Source organism: Colletotrichum abscissum (assembly GCF_030869225.1).
Source record: "Colletotrichum abscissum strain IMI 504890 chromosome Unknown Scaffold_6.1, whole genome shotgun sequence".
NCBI lineage: Eukaryota > Fungi > Ascomycota > Sordariomycetes > Glomerellales > Glomerellaceae > Colletotrichum > Colletotrichum abscissum.
This window is the reverse complement of record NW_026850503.1, coordinates 1,293,998-1,319,267: the sequence shown is the minus strand read 5'-3', so window position 1 is coordinate 1,319,267 and position 25,270 is coordinate 1,293,998. Positions and strand designations below refer to the sequence as shown.

Sequence of the window (25,270 nt, the reverse complement as noted above, 5' to 3'; positions counted from 1 at the left end):
GACCCCCACAAACACCTTCAAGGCTTCCACGAACTATGTTCCGACGAGAAAGCGAATCTCTGGAGGTAATGTCACTGTTCCTGAATTCTACTTGCCATCCCTTGGGTATCACACAAACAATACACACAAAGAGAGAGAGAGAGAGAGAGAGAGAGAGAGAGAGAGAGAGAGAGAGAGAGAGAAATTGCTAATCAGTTTTCATGCCTACAAAGCACCCGGCTCCACACAACCACCCTCGAAGCCTCCAAAGAGCGCATAGTAGTCAACAACCCAGAGACTGAACCCTGGCACCTAAGCTGTGCCGTAATGGTCTCGGACTACGCGTCCCTTCCTCCACTACCGGCGGAAGGCGGCAACAACGGGGTTCCTGCCACCGACATCACCAGAGAGACCAAGATGATCGGAAGTATCAGGACGACGACGGTATCAGCTTGGGGACTGTCGATCGGGTACAAGCTGCGGTCCGATTGCTGGGGCAAAGGGTACGCCACGCGCGCGATCGCGGCTTTTTTGGACATGTACTGGAGTCGTATGAGGTTGGCTCCGAGGAGGGAGATGGTTGTTGTCCCCGAGGTGCGGTCGTCAGCAACAGGAGGTCAGAGCAAACAAGGAGATGATGGTGCCCACGCCTCCTCTGCTGGAGATCTGGATCCAGGGTTGCAGATCAAAGGTAATGGGGCTACGGCAGCTGCTAGAGACGCAGAGGGCGACGATGACGACGGAGATCAGATCGAGATCACGCACCTCGTTGCGCAGGTTGATCTAGAGAATGTGGGCAGCATGAGAGTCTGTGAAAAGTGCGGCGGGAGGCTCGTTGCCGTCGAAAAGGAGTGCATCAAGGTGTGGCGGTTTGCCGAGATGAGGGATATGGCTGTGTGGAGGTTTGATAAACCTTCAGACAGTGTGCCGAGTCAAGCTTGAAGGGTTGACCGATCATTCTTCGGCCCTTCGGTGGGGCTTTTTAGACTCGACCGACGAAATGGCAATTTATGGGAAGGATTGTGTCTTTAATAAGGTCGAACCTCCCTTGAGCGATCAGTCGATTTCTGACCCTTCACAAAGTCTATAGGCATGGGAGAGATGAAGGTATCATATATGTGTAAGATCCACCATTTTCCCTTCTAGGAAATTTTGTACCTATGGGTGTTTACATGAAATTACCCGGGGAAAGTTTCCCTTTTAAATACAAGAAGTAACAAATTCAAATATACAGAATAAGATTGAACCAGACCAAGAACTTATTTCTAGCTCTTGGTCACCTTGGTGACGCAGTTGATGTCGAGAAGACCAGTGTCGAGGTTGACGCAGAGCCATTGGGGGTTCTTGCCGCTCGGAGCCTTGACGTTGATCTTGGAGGCGTTGATGTTGACGCATTTCTGGCTGGTTATTAGTGCCATGGACTTTTGGGAAGAGGATTGGAAGAGAGAAACTTACGGAGGGGCTGCTGCAGACGAGGGATCCGACGCGGGGGTCGTTCTTGGAGGAGGCGGTGCCGTCAAAGTTCTTGAAGTAGATGTCGCTGATGGTCATGTTGGACTAAGACGGATGGTGTCAGTACTCCGATTTCTTATTTCTCGTTACATCAAAACCTGCCGGGAGAAACTTACAGGGTACTGGTTGCAGATAGTCTGGTTCTTCTGACCATAGCACTGATCGATAGTAATAGCATTGTCATTGTTGTCGTTGTGGAAGGTATCGTAGGTGACGTTCTTGACGTATCCCGAGCCGCCGCCGCCAGAGAGGTTGGGCTGGAAAGGGGTATCCATGCCGGGCCAGACCTTGATGCGGGCGCCGTCCGAGGCGTTGGACATGCTCGTGTTGTAGACGTAGAGGTTCTCGACAACGTCAAAGGTGCCAATGTACTGGCCGAGAGAGCCGACGGAGATGCCGTGAGAGCCGTTGCAGACGAGGTTCTGGACGACAATGTTTGTCGAGTTGGGCTTGAAGGAGACGCAGTCGTCGCCGTTGTTGATGACGGAGTTTTGGATGACGATGCCGTCGGAGCGGTAGGTGTCCCAGCCGTCGGTGTTCTTGGCCGGGTTGGAGGAGGTGGAGCCGACCTTGATGTTGATGTCGGAGATGAGGACGTCGGTGCTGTTTGCGATGAGGTTGAACCACTGTTTGGAGGCTTTTTTTAGTGGTCGTTCTTGAGATCCCAAATGAGGTGAATGAGAGTGAATGAGAGGTGGGTGAGAGTGAATGAGTGAGTGGGTGAGTGAATCTTACCTGAGGGGAGTTGACCATCTTCAAGCCGGTAATAGAGCCGCCGTGAAGACCATCAGTGACGAAGAGAATAGGTCTCTCAAGCGTAGCATTCGACGCGAACCGGTCCCACCACTTCTGGCCGTTGCCGTTGAGCGTGCCGACGCCGTTGCCGTAAATGTTGACATCCTTGCCGCCAAACTTCCACATGGAGGAAGAGATCTGGAAGGTGTACTTGAAGGTGCGGGGCAGCCAGTGGTCAATGTCGTCGCAAAAGTTGACGGTACCGGTGAGGGCGACATCGACGGCGTTGAGGAACGTGAGGTCGAGCGGGTTGCAGATGGTGTACGTCTTGTCGAGGACGACGGTGCCGCCGTTGTTGCAGCTGTGGAAGGCCTGGAGGATGGCGGCCGAGTCGTCGCTGCCGTTGGTGCCGGCCTTGACGGCGCAGGTCTTTGTCCTCGGGGCGGAGGCGGGGAAGGCGCGGCCCGGGTGGAAGGGGGCGGCCTTGATGTCTGGGCGGCCACCGGCGGCGGCGTGGGTGAAGGGCACCAGGGCGGCGGCAAGGAGACCGCCGAGCAGGGTTGGAGCGACCATGGTGAACAGTAATTGGATGGGCAAAAAAAAAAAAAGAATGAACAAGTCAAAGGAATGTAACGGCGGTCAGGAATGTTCTGATGCCAAGGACGATTGGGGGTAGTTTGCCAAGCAATTGGAGAAGCTGTACAAAGCCGTTTTGAGACTGCTACGCTGCGAAAGGGCTGGGGAAAGGATTTATATCAGATCTTCCGCAGTGAGAGTGAGTGTTGGAGCCCTTTGAAGTTCGGGAAGGGGATATGCGCCGATGCGGAGCAGGGGGGGCAAGCTTCTCGGCGTTGGAAGGATATCCACCATGAATGACACGGCGATAGCTCGATTAGGGATGACTACTGTAGGTGAAGCAGGGGCACTAGAGAAGGGGTCTAGCTAGTAGCAAGGGCAAGATTGGAGAAAGAGCACATGGCATGGGACCATGGGCTGCAATTTTTCCGTCCATATGAAGGGGTTTGAGTCTTCAGGGAAGAACGGCAGGGGCACATGGGGATGAGATGGAAGGACGAGACGGCAAAGCTTCGCCGTCATTAGGTACTCGCAGAGCTTCGATGGACGGAAGCGAACGGATACATGGAGCTAAACCATGAGGGGGACAAGGCGGACGGTTATTCATCTGAACGTCTGGGTACGAAGGAAGAGAGAAAACAGCCAACAAAATCAAGCTTTTGTGTTTTATATGGCGGAACCGGGAACATGCTGGTGAGTGGCAGCCTGCGGTGATCTCCGCCGTTTCCGAGAAAAGCTTAGCAGGAGGAAATCTGGCAGGAGATGAATATCATGATGGTGCTTTGGGAGTCTTTGGACATGGAGTCCCGGGCGAGCCCCTCAGGGGAAATAATGTTTCTTTTGAAGGAGAAGGAGGCTGAGAGAACCTACACGTGTAAGACTCAAGGAGAGTGAGAGTGAAAGTAAGAGTGAGAGTCAGTATGAGAGTGAGAAGGAGAGGAACGGGAATTGGAGACGGGCAGAAAAAGACGACGGAAAAGAAAAAGAGTGGGCCAATGACAAGGTTTCCCGAGTGCTTATTGGGCAATTCCAAGCTATCAATTACAGTGCGGGCTAGCGCTAATTAAGGGCCAACAGAGGGGCACCTCTCGCGAACTTTCACTGATTGGTGCCCCTGAAGGCGTGCAGTCGCTGCAGTGGACTTTCAGCGTTATGTACTGCGTACTCCGTACTGAGGTGGACTTGCCAGGGTTACCCCACGTACCCAGTGTGGGGGAGCTCGCAGGCCAAGCCGGTTGGCTTACGCCCATGCCGCGTTTCCGAAGGCTTGGTTTTGCTTGATTTCCGGCCCCCTTCATATCTCTACGCAGTACGGATAGATACCTTGGACTCTCGCCGGTTGTCAAGTTGCCATTTCCCCGCGTCATCGACAACCGCCGTTGACACTTAGTGACACTAAATTTCGTGGCTTATGGCTAGCGTAAGTGCCCTGCGAGGCCCTGCAAGCTGTGGTTCGTGGAATCCGCCAGCTGCAGTTCTTCCACCTGCACGTCTGCAGAAGCCCTGCAGAGCCCCAAAAGTTGGGGATTCGACCTCCTCATTTTCCCCAACTTTTGACCTGGTCGCCTACGGCACTCCCATGTGCTCATCATGTTCGTCCCATTGCCACGCTTCTTCTTCCCCATGGGACACAAATATTCCTTGGACACGTCTGCCGGCGATGGGATTTCCGGGGTAATAACTCCGTCTTTTACCCCGCGCGCCCAACCCGGGGGAAGAGAGAGAAACAGAAACAGAAAGAGAGAGGGAGAGGGAGAGTCGTAAGCTGAGCCGATGTACTTCGTACTGTTGATAATCGATGGAGGCCGCGAACTGCGAGTTTTGCGAGATTTTCGCTTTTCTCCTGAGGGGCCAATATGGTATACTTTGGCGCTGCCACTGCAAGTGCCACATCTGACTCCGCCCACAATACGCGCGCTTGAGCTTTGTATGCGTCTTTGCCTTGCTCTTTGTAAGTGTGCAAGTTGTTGACAGCCCTTCGATTCTATTACGGCGAGACTTGAACCCGGGACAGGGGGGATACCCGGAAAACCTGCTCCCGCCCCCAACTCGCGAGCTGTCGAGGAGATTGTGACAAGCATCGGGTAATATGGGCAAGGGAAAGCTTAGGCTGGCAGAGTAGCACTGGCCAAGGTAGTCAAGGGTAGGTAGCAATGGGACGGACGGGAAGGATATATAGCAAACCCCATCCAGATCATCGGGTCTCTTTGTTCAGCTTGTTCAGAAGAATACCACCTCAACCACCACGCTCTTTTTTTTGTATATATCTTTAAGCTCGGCCGAGTCTTCGCTCTTCCCCCTTCCTCTAGCTCTTCCTCTTCCTCTCTCTTTACGAGTAACTTTGTAAGTGAGAGAACCAGGAAGCAGGCTCCAAGATGAAGGCATCCATCCTCCTCTCCGGAGCCCTCGCCTCCCTGGCCATCGCCGCGATCCCCTCAGGCCCGGCAAAGACCTACGCAGCATGCCAAAAGAAGACCTGCAATAACCCCTTCGAGGGCTGCCCCCCAGACACCATCTTCGTCTCAAAGACCTCCAAACACGCAAACTTCACAACCATCCAAGACGCCATCGCCTCCCTCCCCCACGACACGACAGCCCACACAATCCTCATCGCACCAGGCATCTACGTAGAGCAACTCAACGTAACCCGCCCCGGCCCCCTCACCCTGCTGGGCATGACCGACTCCCCCAGCACGGGAATCTCCTACTCCGCCTCGGGCAACGCCACGGCCGGCAACGCCCAGAACGAGGTCCAAGTCCTCTTCAACGCTACAAATCACAACGTCCGCTTCCCGGACAACGCCTACACCAGCGTCCTCTCCGTCGGCCCCACCCTCAACGCCACGCTCACCGGCTCCGGGCCCACGGGCTTCCCCGTGCCCGCCGACACGCCCTTCGGCTGCGCCGACTTCCGCGCCTACAACATTGACTTCCGCAACGACGAGTACCCGTACTCCAACGGCCCCGCGCACGCCGTGGGCGTGAGCAGGGCCAACGCCGGGTTCTACTCGTGCGGGCTGTACGGGTGGCAGGATACCCTGTACGTCGGGAAGCTGGGCAACGCCTACTTCTACGACAATGTCATTGCCGGCCAGACGGATTTCCTGTACGGGTTCGGCACGGCGTACATTGAGAAGTCGACGCTCTCGCTGAGGAACTGCGGCGGCGGCATCACTGCTTGGAAGGGTATGTTTTCCTTTCTCTGTCTCTCCCGAGCCACCATCATCCCATGAAAACTAACACAAAAGATGACAGGAACGAACACAACCTTTGAAAACAAGTACGGGGTCTACATCTCCGACTCCCAAGTCCTCGCCGCCAACGCCTCCGTCGCGCCCACCATCCGCGGCGCCTGCGCCCTCGGCCGCCCCTGGAACGCCCAGCACCGCTCCGTCTTCATGCAGTCCTTCTTTGACGCCTCGATCAAGCCCCAGGGCTACATCGAGTGGCAGGCCAGCGAGCCGCGCGTCAACAACTACACCTTCATGGCCGTCTACGACGACCGCGGACCGGGCTGGACGCCCGAGCAGATGAAGGCGAGCAACGTGACGATCGTGCTGGACGACGCGGGCGCGGCGCCGTACAGGGAACCCAAGGACGTGTTCCAGACGCCCGAGGGGGAGTTTGGGTTTGTTAGCTGGGTTGACCAGAGTGTGTTGAGGTCGTGAGAGTGGTGGCGACTATGCCTCGCTCTTGTGGTGAAGAAGAATGGTTAGGGGGGATTGTTAAGTGAGAAAATGCAGATTAATCTCAAAACTAGACTACAGAAAAAAAGTAATTCCCTTCCTCTCGTTCCATTTCATTCAGTGCAACATTCATCATCTGCTTCCTGCGTGACGTTGAAGATCCGTGCCATTCGGCCCATTCCTCGTAGTCTCTGAGAAAGCCCAGTGTTCAACACCACTCCTTTTTTTTCGTTCCTGTTCCTATTCTGTCGTGCAAAGTCGTCGTTCAGAAATGACAACGTGACAAAGTTCGCAAATTTCCACACACACACACAATAAAATCCATCTTGTACCCCTTCAGTCAATCACAATAGGCGAGTCCTTCAGCCCAGACTGCACCGGCTCTGGAGACGGTCCAAGCGACATCGTCCTCGACCGAGACCGGTACCGGTAATAAGACAGCGGCGTGTCAGGGGTATCCGGGCTCCTAGACGCCTCGGGCACGTCAGACATCTCAATGTCGGAGTCCCCGTAGAACTTAATCTCAATCTGATCATCTTCATCTTCATCAAGCAGCATAGCGTTCTTCGCAGAGTCTCCCTGGGTTCTCAAGAGCGACGGCATCGCGACGGGAACAGGGACGCGGCGCAGCGTAGGCGTAGGCGCAGGCGCCTCGGTCAGGAACACCACTTCTCTTCCGCCAACGCTGGCCCTTCCGCCAACGCTGGCTCTCACGTCGCAGGCAGGGGCGAGGCCGTCCTCGACTAGAAGCCAATTCTTGAGGTGCTCATAGAGCGGTCGTACAACGCACGCCGGGAATGCATTCCCGATTTGCTTCTTCAAGGCTGACTTGGGAGCCTTGGGGAATTGATGCCAGAAGGGGAACCCCTGAAGGCTGGCGAACTCACGCACCGTGTAGGCTCTGGTATTCGAATAGTGCATATTTCCGCCTCCCGAGCATGTGATGGCTCTCTTCAGGATCTCATCCGGGCTGGACACGACTGAGCCCGTGGGCAAAGTGTCTCTCATCTCCTCCTCCGGGTTGTGCCAGGTGCAGTCATTCGTGATCCTCTCGAGTGCTTTCTTGATAGTCACGTACTTTTCCAGACCGCCGGCTCCCGTCTCAGAGTGGGTTGCTCTGGGAAAGGGGGGCAACTTCTCTCCGGGACAGGCGCCAATCATAATCAGTCTCTTTCGGACTTGAGGGAGCCCCCAGGTCTGGAGATGGACCAGCTTCCAAGTTACAGAATACCCGAACTCGGTGAACCCCATCAGAAGAGTATTGAAAAAGGGTGAGTAGGCCGGCTGCAGTATTCCAAAGGTCTGTTCTAGCGTAAAGAGTCGAGGGCGCACTTTCTCGACGAGACTTCTGCAGGCAAAGAGCGAGGCGATATTGGCCTCGTCGTTTTGTCCCGCGACGGTGTGAGCCGGTGACCATGTCTGACATGGCGGCGATAGATGGAGAACGTCAACTCTCATTGGGACATCTTTTTGGTGAAGAATAAACTCGTCGACAGTCATCTCGAAGAGATTGGTATCCGGGAAGTTTTGGCGGTAGGTGTTGCACGCCCGGTCCCAGGAGTCGACGGCATGTTGGACCTTCATTCCTGCCCGCTCGGCGCCCCTCGAGAAGCCGCCGGCGCCGCAGAAAGAATCGAAGACTGTGTATTTCTGCTTCTCGGTGGGTTTTCCAAGCACCTGAGGCTGCGTCTCTGGCAGATGTGCGCCTCCGCGGATTGTCACGCCTCGCCAGTCAGATCGCAAATCTTCCTCAGATACCCTAAAGTCTTCTCGTTCGACTTCGTGCTCTCGAACACGTTCCAACGTCCAATGATGAGCTTTGCTTGTTTTCTTCTCGCGTGAGTCTCGGTAGTGAATGAAGTACTTCCACCGACACACCAGTGGACCTTCCTTCTCGACTGCTTCTAGGTTGGCGAAGGCTTTCGGGTCATAGCGATGGTGCGGGTAGAGCGCATTCGTAGTGTGAAAGCTTCTGGAAGGTCCGATGATTGCCGACAAGGGGACTTCAATGCTTGCCTGCTCGTTGATCGTCCTGTCGTCGTTTTCGTCTAGTTCGTAGACGACGGCCACCTCATTCAACTTTCGCGGCAACTTGGCCATGAGTGAGCGTACTCTGACAAACGGCAGTCCGGTAATTGTGATTTTGTTGGTGATCAAATCCTCCGTGATCTTTTTCACCAGAAGAAAATGCGGCTCTAGCGCCGATTTGGGGCATTGCGAAGGATCCAGCTCATAAAACTTCTTGAGCTTGATCAGCCGTTGGCCAGTTCCTATGCTCTGGTGATGACGCTCAGGATTCTTGGCGGGGAGCGGTTGGCGACGTCGTCGACGGTGTCGGACAACCGGGTCATCTTCGACAGTAAGATCTATAAGATTTTCGAGTTCTCTGTCGGCGATGTCCTCTTCTTTCTGTTCCAGGACGTCGAAATCACTGTTGATGGTGACGACAGAGTTCTCTCGGCCTTGAGGGCGATAGGCATTGACCCTTCGCTGCCATTCTGTCGTGGTTTTATCCTCAGATGTGTGATCATCATCCACGACGATGGCAGCGAAGGGGCTACTGCCCGAGAATACAGCGGTAACCATTGCTTTGATGGTCAAGGACTGGCTGTCTGATCAGCTAGGGGTGCAAGATAAAGAGGATGAAACGACGTACAAGGCTAAAGTTGTCGGTATTCGAGTCTGTTGGTTTGTTGGTCTCAGCCTGACGAACCTTGGTGAGACTATCCTCTTCCACCCTATAATGGACTTGTTCGTTGAACCTTGCCTGCTGCTTGACGCCAATTCAGGCACTTGGTCGCTCAGATCTTGGTTGCGCCGCTCGAGATGTTGTCAAAACGAAAGGTCCAAGTGGGATTGTTGGAGGTGAGAAAAGTCTGTGAGGCGTCAATTTCTCAGATTGAGAAGATGAAGCCGATTGGGCGTACCTAAGGGGTTGAAGTTGCCCTCGAGGCAGGAGCTACGGCTACTGCCTGCCCAATGGAGGACAGGATAGGGAAGAACGAGGAGTATTTGAGGGTGGAGAAGTTTCTGATATGGATCTAGCATGTGAAGAAGATTCAGACCATCTGAATATTTGGTAGAGTACTTGAAAACAACCGGATAGGTCGCTGGTCAGGTAATCCCCTGCTTCTTTTGAAATGGATAACCCGACTTGCTCTCGCCCTCACCTCACCTCCCATAGCTGTTCTTGACCTCTTGACCCAGAGGTAGATCATAACAGCAACTTTGAAGTCTTTCATGTGAAGTCTTTCAGTCATATTCTCATCCATTTGAACGCCACCTCAGAGGCCTAAGTACAGATTTGAGCTCCCGAGATGGCTAGAATAACATCATACCGCCTTGACGCCTAACTATCGTCTGCTTGCTTAAGCGTGTCATAACTTCCCTCCGTGACTTTGTCATCGACGAATGACACAAAATCCTCAAAATATCTTCAAACTCATTGTGTGAGTGCTTGGACATTTCCTTGTGGGCCTTGCCTCCCTTCACCAACGACCATAGTGAATGCTTAAGCTGGTTTCATAGGCTCTTTCTTCCCTCTCTTCCCTCTCTTTCTTTGGCACTCAAACATTACTAAATCAGCACAGGGACCTTTTCTTTCTTACACAAACTTGCATGAGTGAGGTTCCTCAGGCAGTAGCGATATCGTGAACAGCAGTAGATACCAAATGTAACGCCAGGGACCCGGGGAAATAAGGCAGGCACCCACACCTCTTGACGCCTTCCCACCTCTGCTTGAATTCCTTCCTTCCAAAATCGAAGCCAGGCAAATTTCGATCAATCCCATATGGATCCTTCTAGATAAGGTACGTAGTTGGGATTGAAGACTTCGCTTAATTCATCCGTAATACACAATGGCGATTCACGCTTTCATCCAACCTCATCCCAACATCGCCCCTCAAAGCGTGATTGACAACGAACAACGACCCATAAACTTTCTAGACATCAACTCAGGGAAAGTCTCTACAAAATAAATGCATCAAGTCTCGAAACAAGCCAGAAACCTACCGATACCTCTTTGCTATTGGGCCCCTGATCGCCATAACATTCCCCTACACTTGTGCCACGAAGTAGAGCACATTGTACTCGCGCTATCTCACTGGATCAATCAATAGCTACTGAGTCTTCGTGGACTGTTGACCTATTGTCCTATTCTTCTTGCACAATCATGCAAACTCGAAGTGCGACCAGGCGAGCTGCCCAGAAGATTCTTTTACCTTTAGAAGAAGCAGAAACGTCCAAACAGTCTCCTGGTAAGCGTGCCACCTTGTAAAGTGTCGTATCTCTAACAGACGAAGGAGGCACACATTCACTTGTAGATGGGAGAAAACTTCCTTCACCAGTAGAAGATGGAACAGTCCAACTGGCCGTGGGTGCAAAAGCAATCCCACCACCAGCTGATGCAGGAGCGATCTTATCACCAATCGATGCTGGAGCGATCCAACTTCCAGCGGACGCAGGAGCGATTCAATTGCCGATACACAACGGGACGGTCCGTCGACCAGCAGATAAAGAGGCATTCTACCAAACTTCTACCACACATACCCCCCAAAGGAGTCCTCCAGAGCCAGCGGACCAAGAAAACGTGCGTTCACCAAAAGAAGACAGAAAGTTTTGGCTGACTTCTATCAAGAACGCTACCAACAAAAGACCTTCAAGGGGCACAAGAATGTTACGATCGGCTGCTCCTGGGGTGAAGAGACACGCTGAAGACAATGAAGAGGATGATCACCATCCACAAGCGATTAAGCGAGTGAAAGCCGCATCTAAGGACGTATCATCTACCCAGGAGATCAGGGTAGATCTCCCCCATGGTTTAGGAAGTTACATTCCCAACCTGGAGGTCATCGTCAGAGATGAGAACTCGTCTCCAAACAGCTGCTCTGATGATTTTGCGTCGACGAGAAAGAACATGACTGCAGAAGATTTAGAGAAAGCTTCCAAGAGATACCGGCGATTAAAGAATCCGACAACAGCGACCGTGGATCTCAGTGAGGCAAACGAAGAGGCGATCGACAAAGCAGGAAGCGATCCAGATTCAACTGACGACCTAGATTCAGAGGACGAACAGAAGGTCGTCAAGGAGAAGGATTATGGACTGATGCCAGGAGAGACACCGTACCGCGACTGGCCTGGACCTAGTGCAGGGGAGTGCCAGGTTGTCTACGACATCCTTGTTCAGGAATATCAAAAGAGAGAGCAGAGTGAAGAGCCTGCGAAGCGCAAAGCACTTAGCTTTATCCAACCAGCCACAATACCGCCAGCTTCTGCCAATATCGCTGGGTGTGGAGAAGTGCCATGCTTGGTTGATGCCATGATGAGAACAATCATCAGCCAGTCGGTCACCCGAGAAAGCGCCGACAAGGTGATAGAAAATATCATCAAACTGATTGGTATGCTTGACAAGAAAGGACCTGGCCCAGAGAGTATCAATTGGAATGCTCTGCGAAAGGCCCCGAAAGATGCAGTGCTGGAGGCTTTTCGACCAGGTGGACTTGGTCCCACAAAATATAATGCCATCAAGACGTGCCTCAGCATGATTCGCAAAGATAACAAGAAAAGGGCAAAGATGTACCTCAAGGAGAAAGACACGAAAGATCCCAGCAATTCGCCTGGGACAGCGAGATTGAGCCCAGAACAAAGGGAACACCAGCTGAGCAAGATTAAAGCGGGCATACTAACACTGGATCACATCCGAATCATGAAGCCACATGATGCAATGCTGGAACTCGTCAAATACCCCCAGGTCGCAGTCAAGACTGCTTCTTGTCTTCTACTATTCAATTTGCAGATGCCCAGCTTTGCGGTGGACACCCATGTACATCGGATGACAAGATGGCTGGGATGGGCCCCCATGAAAGCAAGCCCAAACGACACATACATGCACTGCGACTTTCGAGTACCCGACCACCTCAAGTATGGACTCCATCAGTTGTTCATTGAGCACGGTGGAAATTGCTACCGTTGCCAAGGGTCGACAGTGGAAGGTACTACGAAGTGGAATAGTACTGTCTGTCCACTTGAGCACCTCCTGGCTCGTGACAAGAAACAGACTCAGGCGAAGGTAAAGAACAAGAGTGTGAGAGAGTCGGGCACACTCGATAAGTGGGTAAAATCCACCAAGCCTCAAGCTGGTGTATCAGGGGCCGATTAGACGAACATATCGTTTAGCCCGGGGAGGAGAACATTAGGTCTCTGGGGCCAAGGGAATGCGTTACATTGATTTTAGGTGGCTGGATCTATCATCGAGATGGATCATCCGCAAAAGAGACACGTCATGAAAAGACTATTTTTGGGGGAGGCATCTGAAGGATCTGTTATCTGCGGCGGGTCGCCATTCTCATCCACAGCATGGTGTGATGGGCGCACGAAGTTACCCAGAAGGGCATATGGGGGGTGCTTTCATTTGGTAGATCTGATTGTGGACCGGCGGGATTCAACTAGCTTGAGCAAAACATGATTGAGAACTGCTAGGCAGTGACACTCCCTGATTTGCACTATGCCATACATTAATGTTGCTATTGCACTAACTTGAGCCCGAGGGAGCTCCTTGCTATTTGTGACGACTTTGTCTGTGATTCATATCCAACTGAGTACAAAATCTAAATGCCAGTGGTCACTTTGGAGGTAATGAACACCATGAGAGAGCCCAGTCATGGATTTCTATTCATGTTGGTCTTCCAACATTGCCATACTGTAATTCTAGACTTCAGAGAGACGCCGCCGGTGCGGTCGCAGGAAGCCAGGATAGATATTGGTTTGCCAGAAATAGAAATGCTCAGTTGTTCGTTGAATTCATTGATGTATGACATGGACTCATTAGCATGGGCTAAGCTAAAGTTCAATCATGGTGTTGTTGAAGAATGCAGGGCCAAGAAGGTCGTCAAGGGACCGATGTTCGATGCTTTGAGGTGAGATTTAAGGTATGGTCTGTGCGCTCACAGTGAAAGCCTCCATGTTCCTGTGCCACAGCATTGTCCAAGTTAGCCACTGCACAAACTCCAGTACCCTTTCAGCCTGCCACGCGCTACCTCCAATGAGGTACCTCACGATGGGTCAAGTCCCCACCCCCTTGTCGACACGCTTTAATGGGAATTGACGCCTGGCCGCGTCCTGGCCGGGCCGGAGCGTGTCACTGCCATTTTTGCAGCCCACTTGCCTGGCTTCACCTTTTGATTGCCTTCAGCAACCTTCTTTCCCCCTCCAACAACCAAACCAGAAGATCGTGGGCTTTCCCTTTCCTTCCCGCGGCCCTCCTCCTCCAAGCTCACCGTTCCCTACAGTGGGTTGTTTCGCTGAAGCCTATATTTCTTTTCCCCACGAAGCTATTTCCGTTTACCTGACCTTGAGACCGTTTCTATCGCAACACCGAGCAACCGAGGAGAGACAACCACGAGAGTCGACAATCTTACGGCTCGCAGACGCAAGACCTGTCACGTGTCTCTCAAGCTGACATCCGCAAGGTCTGACTTTGCTTCAAACTTGAATCGCGCGCAGATTCCAGCTATCTCACCACCTTCCGTCTTGGTCGCAAGAGTACGACGAGTCCTTTCTTCCGAATTCACCACCACCACTGCTGAAGCTCCTTCGCCTGTCGCATCGCGAGTCACTCAACGCAAACCATCGAGCTATCTTGCGCTTGTCCGATCTCGATCACCCTCACGATATGCCTCGACGGGCTCGATCACTGCAGTAAAATGGAGTCACAACCGGTCGAGGATATCCTCGAGCAGAGCTATCGGAAGTTTACCCAAATTCCTCCCGACTTCCACCTTCTCTGTCCCAAGGTTGACGAGGATGATTTTGAGGACTACGACGACCTAAACACTGATGGCGAAGATATCACAGCTCTAGAGAAGAAGGAGAGAGTAGAAAAATGGAAGGAGCGGCTCGACATCGCCTACTGGACTAGTCTTCTCCTTGCCTATGGCAAAGATAAGGCTGGTGTTTGGCTCGACGCCTGGGGCAGCCGGATGGCTATTAACCTCCACAACTGCGACAAGTGCGTCCTCAACTGGCACATGTATCGCAAGAAGTATCTTCAGGTCTTTTCCGAGTAAGTTCAGACTAGCCAGAACGCCACGGGCGTTCGCCGTGACCAAACTAATGGTACTTTAGAAAATGGCCAGAGGAAGCCGTCGTCGGCATCGAGAATTGCCTCCACCGCTTCGATTTCGACCGAATCGACAAAGGTCTTCAATGGGCCAAGGACATCATATTGAAGGTTGAGAATGAGGGCCGCGCCTTTGCGAGGAGCGACTTGGGCGAGGAGCAGGGCGCAGTTTTGCTCACTGTTTACGAGGCTCTATGCTGTATGGCATACGTCAGCGTGCCGGAGAAAAGAACTCTGTTCCAGTTCGTCTTCGTCCGCCTCTCTGGCAAGAAGCCACTGAAGCTGGGTGAAAACGTCCTGCTCCCTGCCATGACCCAGTTCCTCTTTGGAGAAGACAAGGTCCGCCTCCAATTCGCCGAAAAGTCCTGGGAGCGCCTGCGGCCAAAGTCTTTGACACAAGAGCAATTCAATTGGGCTATTCACGACAACTTGGTGGTCGCTATTCAGTCAGTTTCAGCACTCAACCCCAGAGATCCCGCATCCCTTCCGGAGATCGAACGTTTCTGGAAAGCCGTCAACTGGATCATCAAGACCTTAGACGAGAAGCTCTTGTTGCACGGAATTCGGGGTATGGAGATCAAGCCCAGCATCTACGACTTGCTCTTCGTCCATATGCAGTGCGAGTCGGAGGCGATCCTGCTCCTCATCATTCAAGCGTTGACTGTCCTGCTCGAAACGTCACCACAGGCTTTCTGGGATACGATTGGTGACGCGAGACCATTCGTCGTCATTGAGCAGCTCCTCTCCCAGCCTTTGTTCAAGCAGCTTCTTGCGCAATCTTTGACCTTCGCCATCAAGTATGACGATGGCACGGGCAAAAATGACTCGGTCGAGTCAATCACAACCTCGTGGATCAACACATGGATTGCCTCACTTAAACGTCAGCAAAAGGGCGATGCTTGCGAACAGCTGCTTCACCTGCTTTTCGAGCAAGTCATCCACGATGCTAGAATCGGAGAGCAAGGAAAGGCCGCTTGTATCAGAGCTGGCTTAGATGCGCTAGACCATGTTCTGCGATCGTTTCTGGACCCTACAATTGATGTCATCTCAGGCACCACATCTGTCTACATCAATACAATTCTCAACGTCACTCTCAAGTACAAAGATATCATCAACGAAGGAGCGGACACCAGAAGCACGGATCAACACACACTGGGTGTGCCCAAGGCAGCCATGAGCGTCATTAGTGCCGCCTTGAGCTTGGACTCTAGAGTAACTGCTGAGGAGCATCTCGAACTTCGCAAGGCTACGCCCAAGCCGATCCAGACTGCCGTCACCCGCAAATCGGCAGACTTGTGGGACGGATTCCTGGAAAACCTTTACGAAGGCAAGCTCATCCTAGCCAAGACCATGCTGATGGCAATGGCTCCTCTTATCAACGTTGAGAGATTCCATCCTAATAAGAAGGAACCTGAAAAGTTGGATCCGGCGAAGAAGAGCTTCAATACCCGTTTCCAAATGGTTGCGGAGGCACTCGGACGCGTTCTGCAGCGAATGTGCGAGTTTACATCATCGCAACTCAACGAGCTGTGCCTCATGGCCCAGAGCATTCGGCCCATCATTGCTTTCACAGTCCACGGCGAGGACGAAATCAGCAGTGCCAGTGCCGAACTTATCAAGTTGATTACCGAACAGCCTTCCAAGGAGGACGCACTCACCGTTTTACTTGAACGGAATCTTAGCACCACTCTCTCTTCAATGATTTTCGCAATAAGAAGAATCATGGAGCCGGCACATGCAGCATGGGGACCCGCTCGCAATATCATCAACACCGCCAAAGTCGTGCTCTCAGGTCTCGGTGATCTTTCATCTGGCATCCTCAGATCCAAAACTTTGGACAGCAATGAACAGATCGCCGTCACTGGCTGGTGGGTTGCCCACTGGAGATACATCGAGGTCGCGTTCACATCTACCGGCAACTGGTCTCATCTTGCCGATATCAAAGTGATGCAGGACTTTTGTCGCGATGTCATCGAGTTGGCAGACGGCATGCTTGCCCAGGATGGTCTATTCGCATCGGCGCTGCAAGCTACTACCTCGCAGAACGATGTGAAGCAGGCAAAGCCGAAAGAAGAAGAACTGACCAAGATGCAACAGCTTCTGAAGGATCCTCAGCGTCACCTCTTTGGCATTGTCAGGATGCTTCGACTGAGGGATACCTACCTGGTTGAAGTCACGGTCAAGGTTGTGGCCAAGTTACTGACGAGACTGCGTGAGAATTCAATCGACATCCCCAGCGACTCTAAGAATTACGTCCAAGACTCCTGCATCAAGTTATCGACAACCGGCCGCTACCCAGTCACTACCAACATGAACGACCAACAGCGTGCCGAGCTTCTGAAAGCTCTGGGTGAAGATGATGACATTGAAATCATCCAGATCCAGCCAGTTTCTAAGGAGAAGCCAAAGAAACAGAGTTTCCTCGATGCCTGGTCCAAGTCCGGTTCTTCAACACCAACGTCCCAGGCCGTTCGGTCAAACAAGGACGACGTTCTCGAGCTCAGCAGTTCCGTCGACAAGAAAAAATCAATCTTGGACCAAATGGCCGCTCGCCAGAAAGCGTCGCCAGCCATCCCCCGCATGGCCGTCAAGCCCAAGCTTGAGCCCGTGGTCACTCAAGCATCGAAGAACGCCCTCATTGAGTCGCGCAAGAAAGCCAAATTGGAGAAAGCTAAGAGAGATGCCGATGAGGTTGCAAGAGTTCGCGCTCTCCGGGGAGCCGCCAATGTGGGTGAGGGCTCGGGGCTAAAGGGACTTAGTGGTGTAGTTGGCAAAGAACACACAACGCAGAAGAGTCAAATCCTGGTCGACAGCGACGAGGAAGAGGATGATGATTCTGGAGAGGAGGATCTCAACAACCTCATTAACAAGGGCCAACAAGGCCAAAAGGCTGTTGATGAAGCCCAAAGACGTCGCGAACGGGCACTGCTCGAAAAGACGCGAGGCCCAGTCAAGAAGGTAAAGGTACAACGCTCTGCCAAGGATATGCGTGCGCGTTTGATCCCCCCGATGGATCAACTTCATCAAGCCATCCTGGAATGGGACATCTTCCACGAGGGCAATGATCCGCCCTCGACCTCGTCTTCAATGGCGATTACACGGGTTGCAAGCTCGTATGCCCACCCTCAGGAGTATAAGCAGACCTTCTTGGGTCTCCTGATTTCTGAAGCCTGGCGATCTTTTGTGACTGCCAAAGATGAGTCGACGTCTAAGCCGTACGGACTCAAGATCGCGTCTCGTATGAATGTTGATAAATTTCTTGAAGTGACTGCCAGCATTCCCAAGACTGAGAGCAAGGAAAGGCTGCTATCAGAGGGTGACATTATTTTGGTGTCAAACAGCACTGATCCTCTGACGGACAAGTCTGAAGCCCATGCTCTGGCAAGAATTTGGAAAACCACGTACAAGAAGGAAAGGCTGGAAGTGACATACCGCTTGAATAGCAAGAATAACCCCTTGCTTGCCATCAATGCCCTCGGTGTTGGCGCTGAACTCCAAGCCGTCAAGATCACCAACATGACGACTATTGAGCGAGAGTATGCAGCCCTTGAGAGTTTGCAATACTACGACCTCATGCTTGAGGTTCTCAAAGCCGAGCCATCGCCCATTCTGAAGTACGGCGACGAGGCTGTCAAGGGCGTCATGCAGAATTACCAGCTCAACCCTGGTCAGGCCAAAGCCATTCTCGGTGCTAAGGACAACGATGGCTTCACCTTGATTCAAGGGTAAGGACCATTTCGTTCCTCTCATCTCTTACATATACGCTAACACTTTACAGACCTCCCGGTACGGGCAAGACGAAGACAATCGTGGCCATGGTCGGCTCGCTGCTCACCGGCAACATCCAACCCCCTGGAACGGCTATCAAGCCCAAGCTTCCTACTCAGGGCCAAGCCGCCATGCCGAAGAAGCTTCTGGTATGCGCTCCCAGTAACGCCGCTGTAGACGAGCTGGTGTTGCGTCTGAAGCAGGGCGTCAAGACGATGACCGGGTCTTTCCACAAGATCAATGTGCTTCGTCTGGGAAGAAGCGATGCAATCAACGCCGCCGTCCGAGACGTCACTCTCGATGAGTTGGTCAAGAAGAAACTCGAGGGAGACACCACGCAGAACAAAGCCAAGGAGGAACGCGACAAGATGCATAACGACGCGGCCAAAATCAGAGACGAACTGGCGGAGCTCCGACCCAAACTGGACGAGGCGCGCAAGAACGGTGACCGCAATCTTTCGCTAGCCCTGCAGCGAGCTTTCGATCAGTTGAAGCGTGCTCAGATTAACATTGGAGCCAAGATTGACGATGACAAGACGAGCGGCAACACAGTCAGTCGTGAAGCCGAGATTCGACGCCGGCAAATTCAGCAAGAGATTCTTGATGGAGCCCAGGTTCTCTGCGCCACGCTCAGCGGTAGTGGTCACGAGATGTTCAAGAACCTCAACGTCGAATTCGAGACGGTCATCATCGACGAGGCAGCGCAGTGTGTTGAGCTCAGCGCACTGATTCCGTTGAAGTACGGTTGCACCAAGTGTATCCTCGTCGGTGACCCGAAGCAGCTGCCACCCACTGTGCTTTCTCAATCCGCCGCTAGATTTGGATACGACCAGAGTCTGTTCGTCCGAATGCAGCAAAATCATCCCGACTATGTCCATCTCCTCGACCGCCAATACCGTATGCACCCCGAGATCAGCTTGTTCCCCAGCTTGGAATTCTACGAAGGCAAGCTTGTGGACGGAGAAGATATGAGCGCACTCCGTCGCCAGCCTTGGCACGCAAGCGCCCTCCTTGGCCCCTACCGGTTCTTCGATGTCGAGGGTACCCAGTCAAAGGGCAGCAAGGGTCGCTCTTTGGTCAACCACTCCGAGTTGAAGGTTGCCATGCAGCTTTACGAGCGGTTCAAGACGGATTTCGGACGAAACTACGATGTGCGCGGCAAGATTGGCATCATTACGCCGTATAAAGCTCAGTTGCAAGAGCTGAAGTGGCAGTTCGCGCGTCGTTACGGAGAGTCGATCACCGAGGACATTGAGTTCAATACCACGGATGCCTTCCAGGGTCGAGAGTGCGAGATTATCATCTTCTCTTGCGTCCGAGCTGATCCTACCGGCGGTATTGGTTTCGTCAAGGATATTAGACGTATGAACGTCGGTCTCACCCGTGCTAAATCCTCTCTGTGGATTTTGGGAGATTCTAGAGCCCTGGTGCAGGGAGAGTTCTGGAATAAGCTCATCGACAACGCCAAGCAAAGATCACTCTACACCAAGGGAGACGTCATGTCAATGCTGCAGAAGCCGAGCGTTCTACAGGCGTTGCCCCCGTCGCCGCCGAAACCCGCGCAGAAGAATGACTTTGATGCTAAGATAGTGGACCAGCTTCAGATCAAAGACGTGGACTTGGCAGATGTGGCGCCCACGGCGCAGCCCCGAAAGCCGTCTCAGCCGGCCCAGCAACCACCGACAAACTACCCCGTCCCGGAGCGTCGATCAGGCTCCTGGGAGGGAAACAACCGAGGCGACGCACACCATTCTGCCGCCCGAAACTCGGATCGGCCACCAATTATCCAATCATCTACGGCGAAGCAAGAGTCCAAGAAGAGACCATCTGATGCCAATGAAGGACAGCGTGGCGCAAAGAGGGTATGTGACGACACGAGCAATGATAATAGCAGAGAATCTTCCCCAGCAATTCCTAACACAACAATTATAGATGGCGACCGAACAGAACCGGCTGCCCAACAGACCGCCACCGACGGGGCCCAAAGCCATGATCCAGGCCAAGGAGCCCAAGGCACCGAAGCCGGCGAAGGACCCTTCTGCCATGGTAGCCCTCGGTCTGACACCAGCTGCACGACCGCCGGCGATGGAGACGACGGCATCGTCTTCGAGGACGTTGCCTACCAACTCTTCACTTCCGCAGAACCGTAATTTGCCACAGAGAGTAAGTCAGCTAAGAGACCCTGAACTTCTGAACGAGGCTAACACAAACCTTAGCCTCCTGGACAGGGTGGACCAAACGGACCAGTCATCCACAGGAAGAAGCAGAAGGCCGATCCCTTCATTCAGAGAAAGCCTCACAAACGTTAGGCCAACCTACCGGAATTGCGACGCGACAATTCTTTTTCCATTTTTTGTTAGAGTAGACTCGATACAGCTGCCTGAATTGGGCACAACAAGGGTTTTTGCATCACGGAGACAAGGGACATATGAGCTCCTGGCGTTTATAGGTTTCTTGAAGCAAGGGGAAACATTGGGCATCATCTTGTGACGGCAACAAGGTTTGCTTGCCTCTAGGGAATTCTATCTTTTGGTCTGGCCATGAGGAGAGAAAAAGAGCTCTTTGGCACGGACATTTGGCTCCTCAGGGCAAGGATGCATTAGGGGGAAAGCTAGAAAGCAGCTAGGAAAAGCAGCTTTGGGGCAAAGAGAGGCGGCGGAGGAAAGCGAGGCGAGCCCTGGTGACCGGCATCAGGTTTAGGTAGGCCGAACAATGATGTGCCGTCCGTATGAGGCACATTTATCATTCAACGCGCGTGCCTCTTGACTATCTTAGGAAGAGGAAAAATGGGCAGGAAAGTGACATGACATCGTATCGCGTTGAGAGTTGGTGAGAAAGAGCGGGACTTCATCAACTTGGTGAGGCGGCCACTTATGCAGGGGCCGGGGATAGCATCCCGCTCTCCCGTAGTTTGGCTCCTAAAAAATTTCTGTTCTTCACAAGCGTCGGCGGGATGACGACGGCGTGTGTACAGTATGTGATCGCGCACGCGAGTTCCTCGGAAAACTCTCTAGACAAATTGTCACGGTTGGGGGATAAGAGGAAACCAGCAGAGGGCTTACCGACTCACCGAGTCTCTTAGATGGAACGTTGGCTGTTATTTTAGTTATTTGCATGGATCTCAGTCTTTTTTTCTTTCTTTTCAATTTAGTCACTTCCATCACGGCGTCTCGAAGGCAAAACTAATACCTACTCCAGAGTCCCGTACGGAGCAGGTTCCTGTTGGAACCCAAGACATGGCAGGGGGATCGTAGAGGCGACGGCGCGTGGCGCCTTCTTGGGGGGGGGGGGGGGGGGTTGGGGTTAGAAAAAGAAAAAAGGGGGGCGGCGCGCCTTCCGGGGCGGGGGGGTTGGGGGGGGTGGGACCCTTTTAAAAAAAGGGGGGGGGGGGGGGGGGGGGGGGGGGGGGGGGGGGGGGGGGGGGGGGGGGGGGGGGGGGGGGGGGGGATTCAGGTTAGATCAAGGAAACAAGGCGTCGTCGCGCTCTTCGCGTCGCGTGTGTTCGGGTGGCTTGGACACTTTTAGAAACAGCGAGAGTGATGATGATTGGGGAGAGCATGTGATGTGTTGGAGAGGAGAGGAGAGAAAAGAGCTAGTGAGCAAGCGTGGTTTAAGTGTAAGCAGGGCAGAGAGAGAGAGAGAGACGAACTCGGAGGAGAGCCTAGACTGTGAAGAAGAAGAAGAAAACTTTAAACTGGCTAGCTGCTAGGCTGTCCTCGCGTTTAGAAGCCTCGCCGTTTTGGCGTTTGATATTTCCTTTTCGAAGTTTTGTGGTTTCGAGAAGGAGGAAGAGGAGGAGGAGGAGGTTGGGGGAATGGAAAGTTGAGGAAAGTTTCAGTGTAGTGTCATCATCGTCGATCACCTTAGTTTTGGTCGAATTCGACAAGATTTGAAGTTCTCGCTTGGGGTTTACTTGTTCGTATGATGATGGCGTGAGTTGTCACGCTTGCCTTTTGACTTTGTGAGCCCTTTTAGCTTGACGCGGTTAGCCGACACGAGACACGGACGATACGGATGGGATACCCGTATGTTTTCCCGGGGGGGTTGTGACGGGACGCTGCTGGTGAGACGGGACCATCACCGGAAAAGCCGTTTTTTTCTTAAGGCGGATCTCGGACGGACGTTTTGACGAGGAGACAGGTGTGGCGGGTGTGTCTTCTAGGTCTTGGTGGAGGGCTACGTTAGTAAGAAGGGAGGTTTGCTCGGTGCCGGATGGGCTGGCTGGCGGACGGGCGGTCGGCGGCGGCGGGCGGCGGGCGGGCTTGGGCGCGAAAGCTATCGTATATACTGCGACGATACTTGCGCCAGTCCATCCCGGAAGATGGGTAATCCTGCGATGGCCGTCGTCTCGGAGTTGTGGTTTCTAGATGTGTGGTTGGCTTACTTTGTGGACTGGATGGTCTTGGCGGTGCTTGGTGATAGATGGAGGGGGTCGTGTAAGTACTCTTGTGTGTGTCCGAGTGCCGGCCGAAGATTTGTACTTTTGTCAACTCCGTTCTGGCGAGGTTTGTGGAAAAAAAGAGGAGAGACTACTTGCGTGGAAAGAAAGGAACAAACGGCGAGGCGAGGCAAAAGAGAAGCATAGCGTAGCAAAGCAAAGCAAACGTGGCTCGGTAGCGGGAAAACCACATGGCTTTTCCCCTCTTTGGCTGCTTGTGTGGCTTATAATTCTGTCTTTTTACGAGAGGCGACGAGTGATAGATCGGGGGGGCTTGGAATAAACAATATGTGAGCACTCTTCCGCCCGTTTGGGTGAGCCTGACACGCCTTACTCCCCTGGGAGGGATAGGCGAGCCGAGAACTTGGAGGAGAAGGAGGGGACGGCCGAGTCAAGATTCGGTTGCTCGGGGCACCGTCTCTCTGTTAGTCAAGCCTCCGTGGAGAGTTTGCTTTCTTTTTCACAATTTGATAGATGGACCATGGTGGGAAGGCTTGGAAAGAAGGAGCGAGATCTTGGTTTGCGGGAGCCTAGAACTTGGAGGGCGAGATATTGTGTCTGACTCTCAGCGTAACTAAGAATATGATTCAGATGTTTGTGATTCAGATTGGGCAAGGAAGAAGAGAGAAACATTTTGTGTGGAACGTATTCCGTAGTCCGTACTCCAAAGACACAGGCAGAGTTTGCTGGTGCCTACCAATACTTAATACCTTGGTGTAGCCCAGACGAAAAGGATGTGGAGGACGAGGAGGATGAGCGACTAGGATGGCACGGTGGATGTCAAGCAAGGTCAGGCACCTCGGGTTGAATGATTTTGTGGAGAGAGGAGACATGTGTCATTCGTTCATCTGAAGGTTTTGACGGGCAGTTACACAATTCTTTTCGGGCTGGATGGGATGGACTTGTATAGAAAGGGAGGACGGGGTGTCCCCTGTCTGGCTGTGCGAACCATTCCAAAGGCAGCTTCACCGTAGCTTGCACCAACTCAGCAAAAGCTGGCAACAAGATCCCTGACGACGGTCCCCCTTTTAGGTGTCTCTGTTGGGTAGGCGATGCTGGGCTGGGAAGATCAAGGTATGTGCTTTTTGCCCGGCCCATGGCTGGATCTCGTAAGTCTTGAATCTTGGGTCGGACAAGTTCGGCACGGCGCAGACATGGGGCGTTTCTTGTTTCTGGGACAAATGTTTCGGCTCTTGCGCAGGCGGAGAGAGTGAAAGAAAGGGTTGCAGAGCGGCCTGTGTTGCGGATGAGGGATGGGAGGTAAGACAGAGGGGTCAAGCGGGATTGTTGAGCGGACCGGGGGATGGAAGATGGGGAAGGAGGGGGCGTAAAGGAATGACTAGGAACTGAGGAGGGCTAGAGCGTAGAGCGTAGGAAAGCTAGGAAAAACTCTAGGCTTTGCCTGGAGTTGAAGATGGTGATGTGTGATATGTGTCGTGAATGTGATGTGTGTGTGTGATGAGGATGGTGGACGGGGGAAAGAGAGATAGAAGAAAATGGTCTGTTCGCCGCGCAAGGGAGAGTGAGGGAGATGGAGCCGAGAGTTCAGGTCGAGGTCGAGGCCGAGGCCGAAAGGCCGTGGCGTCCCCGGCGACTGGGGGTCTCTTTGCGGAATACTACCTTGCCGTCGTCACCGTACAGTAGCATCACGATCCGGTACGGGGTCTTGTCGGGAGGGCGATTCGATCATGCGGTTATCGTCGGTACACTGTTTAACTCCATCGTTTTGCATTACTAGAGGATTGCCGTAGTATATATAGACGCTACCCTGCCCTCGAATTCCGCACTATTTAACCTTAACCCTTTTTATAAGTTACTTATCCTTTCTTCTATTCTACCCTCTCCCTTAAGGGATTATTAAAATCGTAGTTTTAATAGCTTATTAATAAGCTAGTATTATTATTTAGAAGTAGGTAACTTACTTTTATATATAGGTATTAGGAGTTTTATTATTATAAAAATAGTAATAAATATACTAAAGTATTTAAAAAAGCTTTTTAATAAATTTTTAATACTATTTAAAGCGATTATTCTTAAGCTATAAAAAAAAGCCGAGGTATTATATTAATACGGCCCTATTTATCTCGTTAATATTAATAATAGTCTTTTTAATATAAAATATATTACTAATATTTTATAACCGCGTTACTACGTTTTATAAATCGTACTTAACATTAATAAGGATTTTAGCATTATTTCTTAGTTCGTTTTTTAATTTTTTTATTAAAGTTATTATCGTAGGGTTAGTTTAGTTATTAGTATTTTAGTAAGTATTTTAACTTAACTTAGAAGCTCTTATAACCCTTAAAGAGAGGCTTTTAAGGGACTTATAATTAAACTTTTTACTTATTATAAATAAAGTTATTATAGTTAAAGCTATAGCGTTACGAACTTTAATAGTAAGTAGTTAGTAATATAGTTATCTTTTTTTTATAGCGAGCTTAAAAAAGTATTTTAATT

General features: G+C 52.1%; 7 protein-coding genes across 7 annotated transcripts; 5 read left to right on the top strand and 2 right to left on the bottom strand.

Moving 5' to 3' along the window:
• Positions 1 to 306: 306 nt before the first annotated feature.
• On the top strand, positions 307 to 921 carry CABS01_03425 (uncharacterized protein; the record flags this gene model as incomplete). Its single annotated transcript, XM_060536800.1, has 1 exon — positions 307 to 921. The coding sequence occupies one exon, from the start codon at positions 307 to 309 to the stop codon at positions 919 to 921; it is 615 nt and encodes a 204-aa protein (XP_060392719.1).
• A 323-nt stretch (positions 922 to 1,244) lies between these two features.
• Positions 1,245 to 2,799, bottom strand: CABS01_03424 (polygalacturonase; the record flags this gene model as incomplete). The annotated part of the gene is made up of 4 exons (XM_060536799.1): positions 1,245 to 1,376; positions 1,435 to 1,536; positions 1,608 to 2,117; positions 2,227 to 2,799. 4 exons carry the CDS (start codon positions 2,797 to 2,799, stop codon positions 1,245 to 1,247), a joined length of 1,317 nt encoding a protein of 438 aa, XP_060392718.1.
• Positions 2,800 to 5,177: 2,378 nt separating this feature from the next.
• CABS01_03423 (pectinesterase) lies at positions 5,178 to 6,470 on the top strand (the record flags this gene model as incomplete). Its single annotated transcript, XM_060536798.1, has 2 exons — positions 5,178 to 5,988; positions 6,058 to 6,470. The coding sequence occupies 2 exons, from the start codon at positions 5,178 to 5,180 to the stop codon at positions 6,468 to 6,470; spliced, it is 1,224 nt and encodes a 407-aa protein (XP_060392717.1).
• Positions 6,471 to 6,824: 354 nt separating this feature from the next.
• On the bottom strand, positions 6,825 to 9,074 carry CABS01_03422 (C-5 cytosine-specific DNA methylase; the record flags this gene model as incomplete). Its single annotated transcript, XM_060536797.1, has 1 exon — positions 6,825 to 9,074. The coding sequence occupies one exon, from the start codon at positions 9,072 to 9,074 to the stop codon at positions 6,825 to 6,827; it is 2,250 nt and encodes a 749-aa protein (XP_060392716.1).
• Positions 9,075 to 11,160: 2,086 nt separating this feature from the next.
• CABS01_03421 (HhH-GPD superfamily base excision DNA repair protein) lies at positions 11,161 to 12,645 on the top strand (the record flags this gene model as incomplete). Its single annotated transcript, XM_060536796.1, has 1 exon — positions 11,161 to 12,645. One exon carries the CDS (start codon positions 11,161 to 11,163, stop codon positions 12,643 to 12,645), a length of 1,485 nt encoding a protein of 494 aa, XP_060392715.1.
• A 1,543-nt stretch (positions 12,646 to 14,188) lies between these two features.
• On the top strand, positions 14,189 to 20,681 carry CABS01_03420 (helicase sen1; the record flags this gene model as incomplete). Its single annotated transcript, XM_060536795.1, has 5 exons — positions 14,189 to 14,547; positions 14,610 to 18,329; positions 18,383 to 20,234; positions 20,305 to 20,535; positions 20,589 to 20,681. 5 exons carry the CDS (start codon positions 14,189 to 14,191, stop codon positions 20,679 to 20,681), a joined length of 6,255 nt encoding a protein of 2,084 aa, XP_060392714.1.
• A 2,720-nt stretch (positions 20,682 to 23,401) lies between these two features.
• On the top strand, positions 23,402 to 23,530 carry CABS01_03419 (uncharacterized protein; the record flags this gene model as incomplete). Its single annotated transcript, XM_060536794.1, has 1 exon — positions 23,402 to 23,530. The coding sequence occupies one exon, from the start codon at positions 23,402 to 23,404 to the stop codon at positions 23,528 to 23,530; it is 129 nt and encodes a 42-aa protein (XP_060392713.1).
• Between the last annotated feature and the right edge of the window lie 1,740 nt (positions 23,531 to 25,270).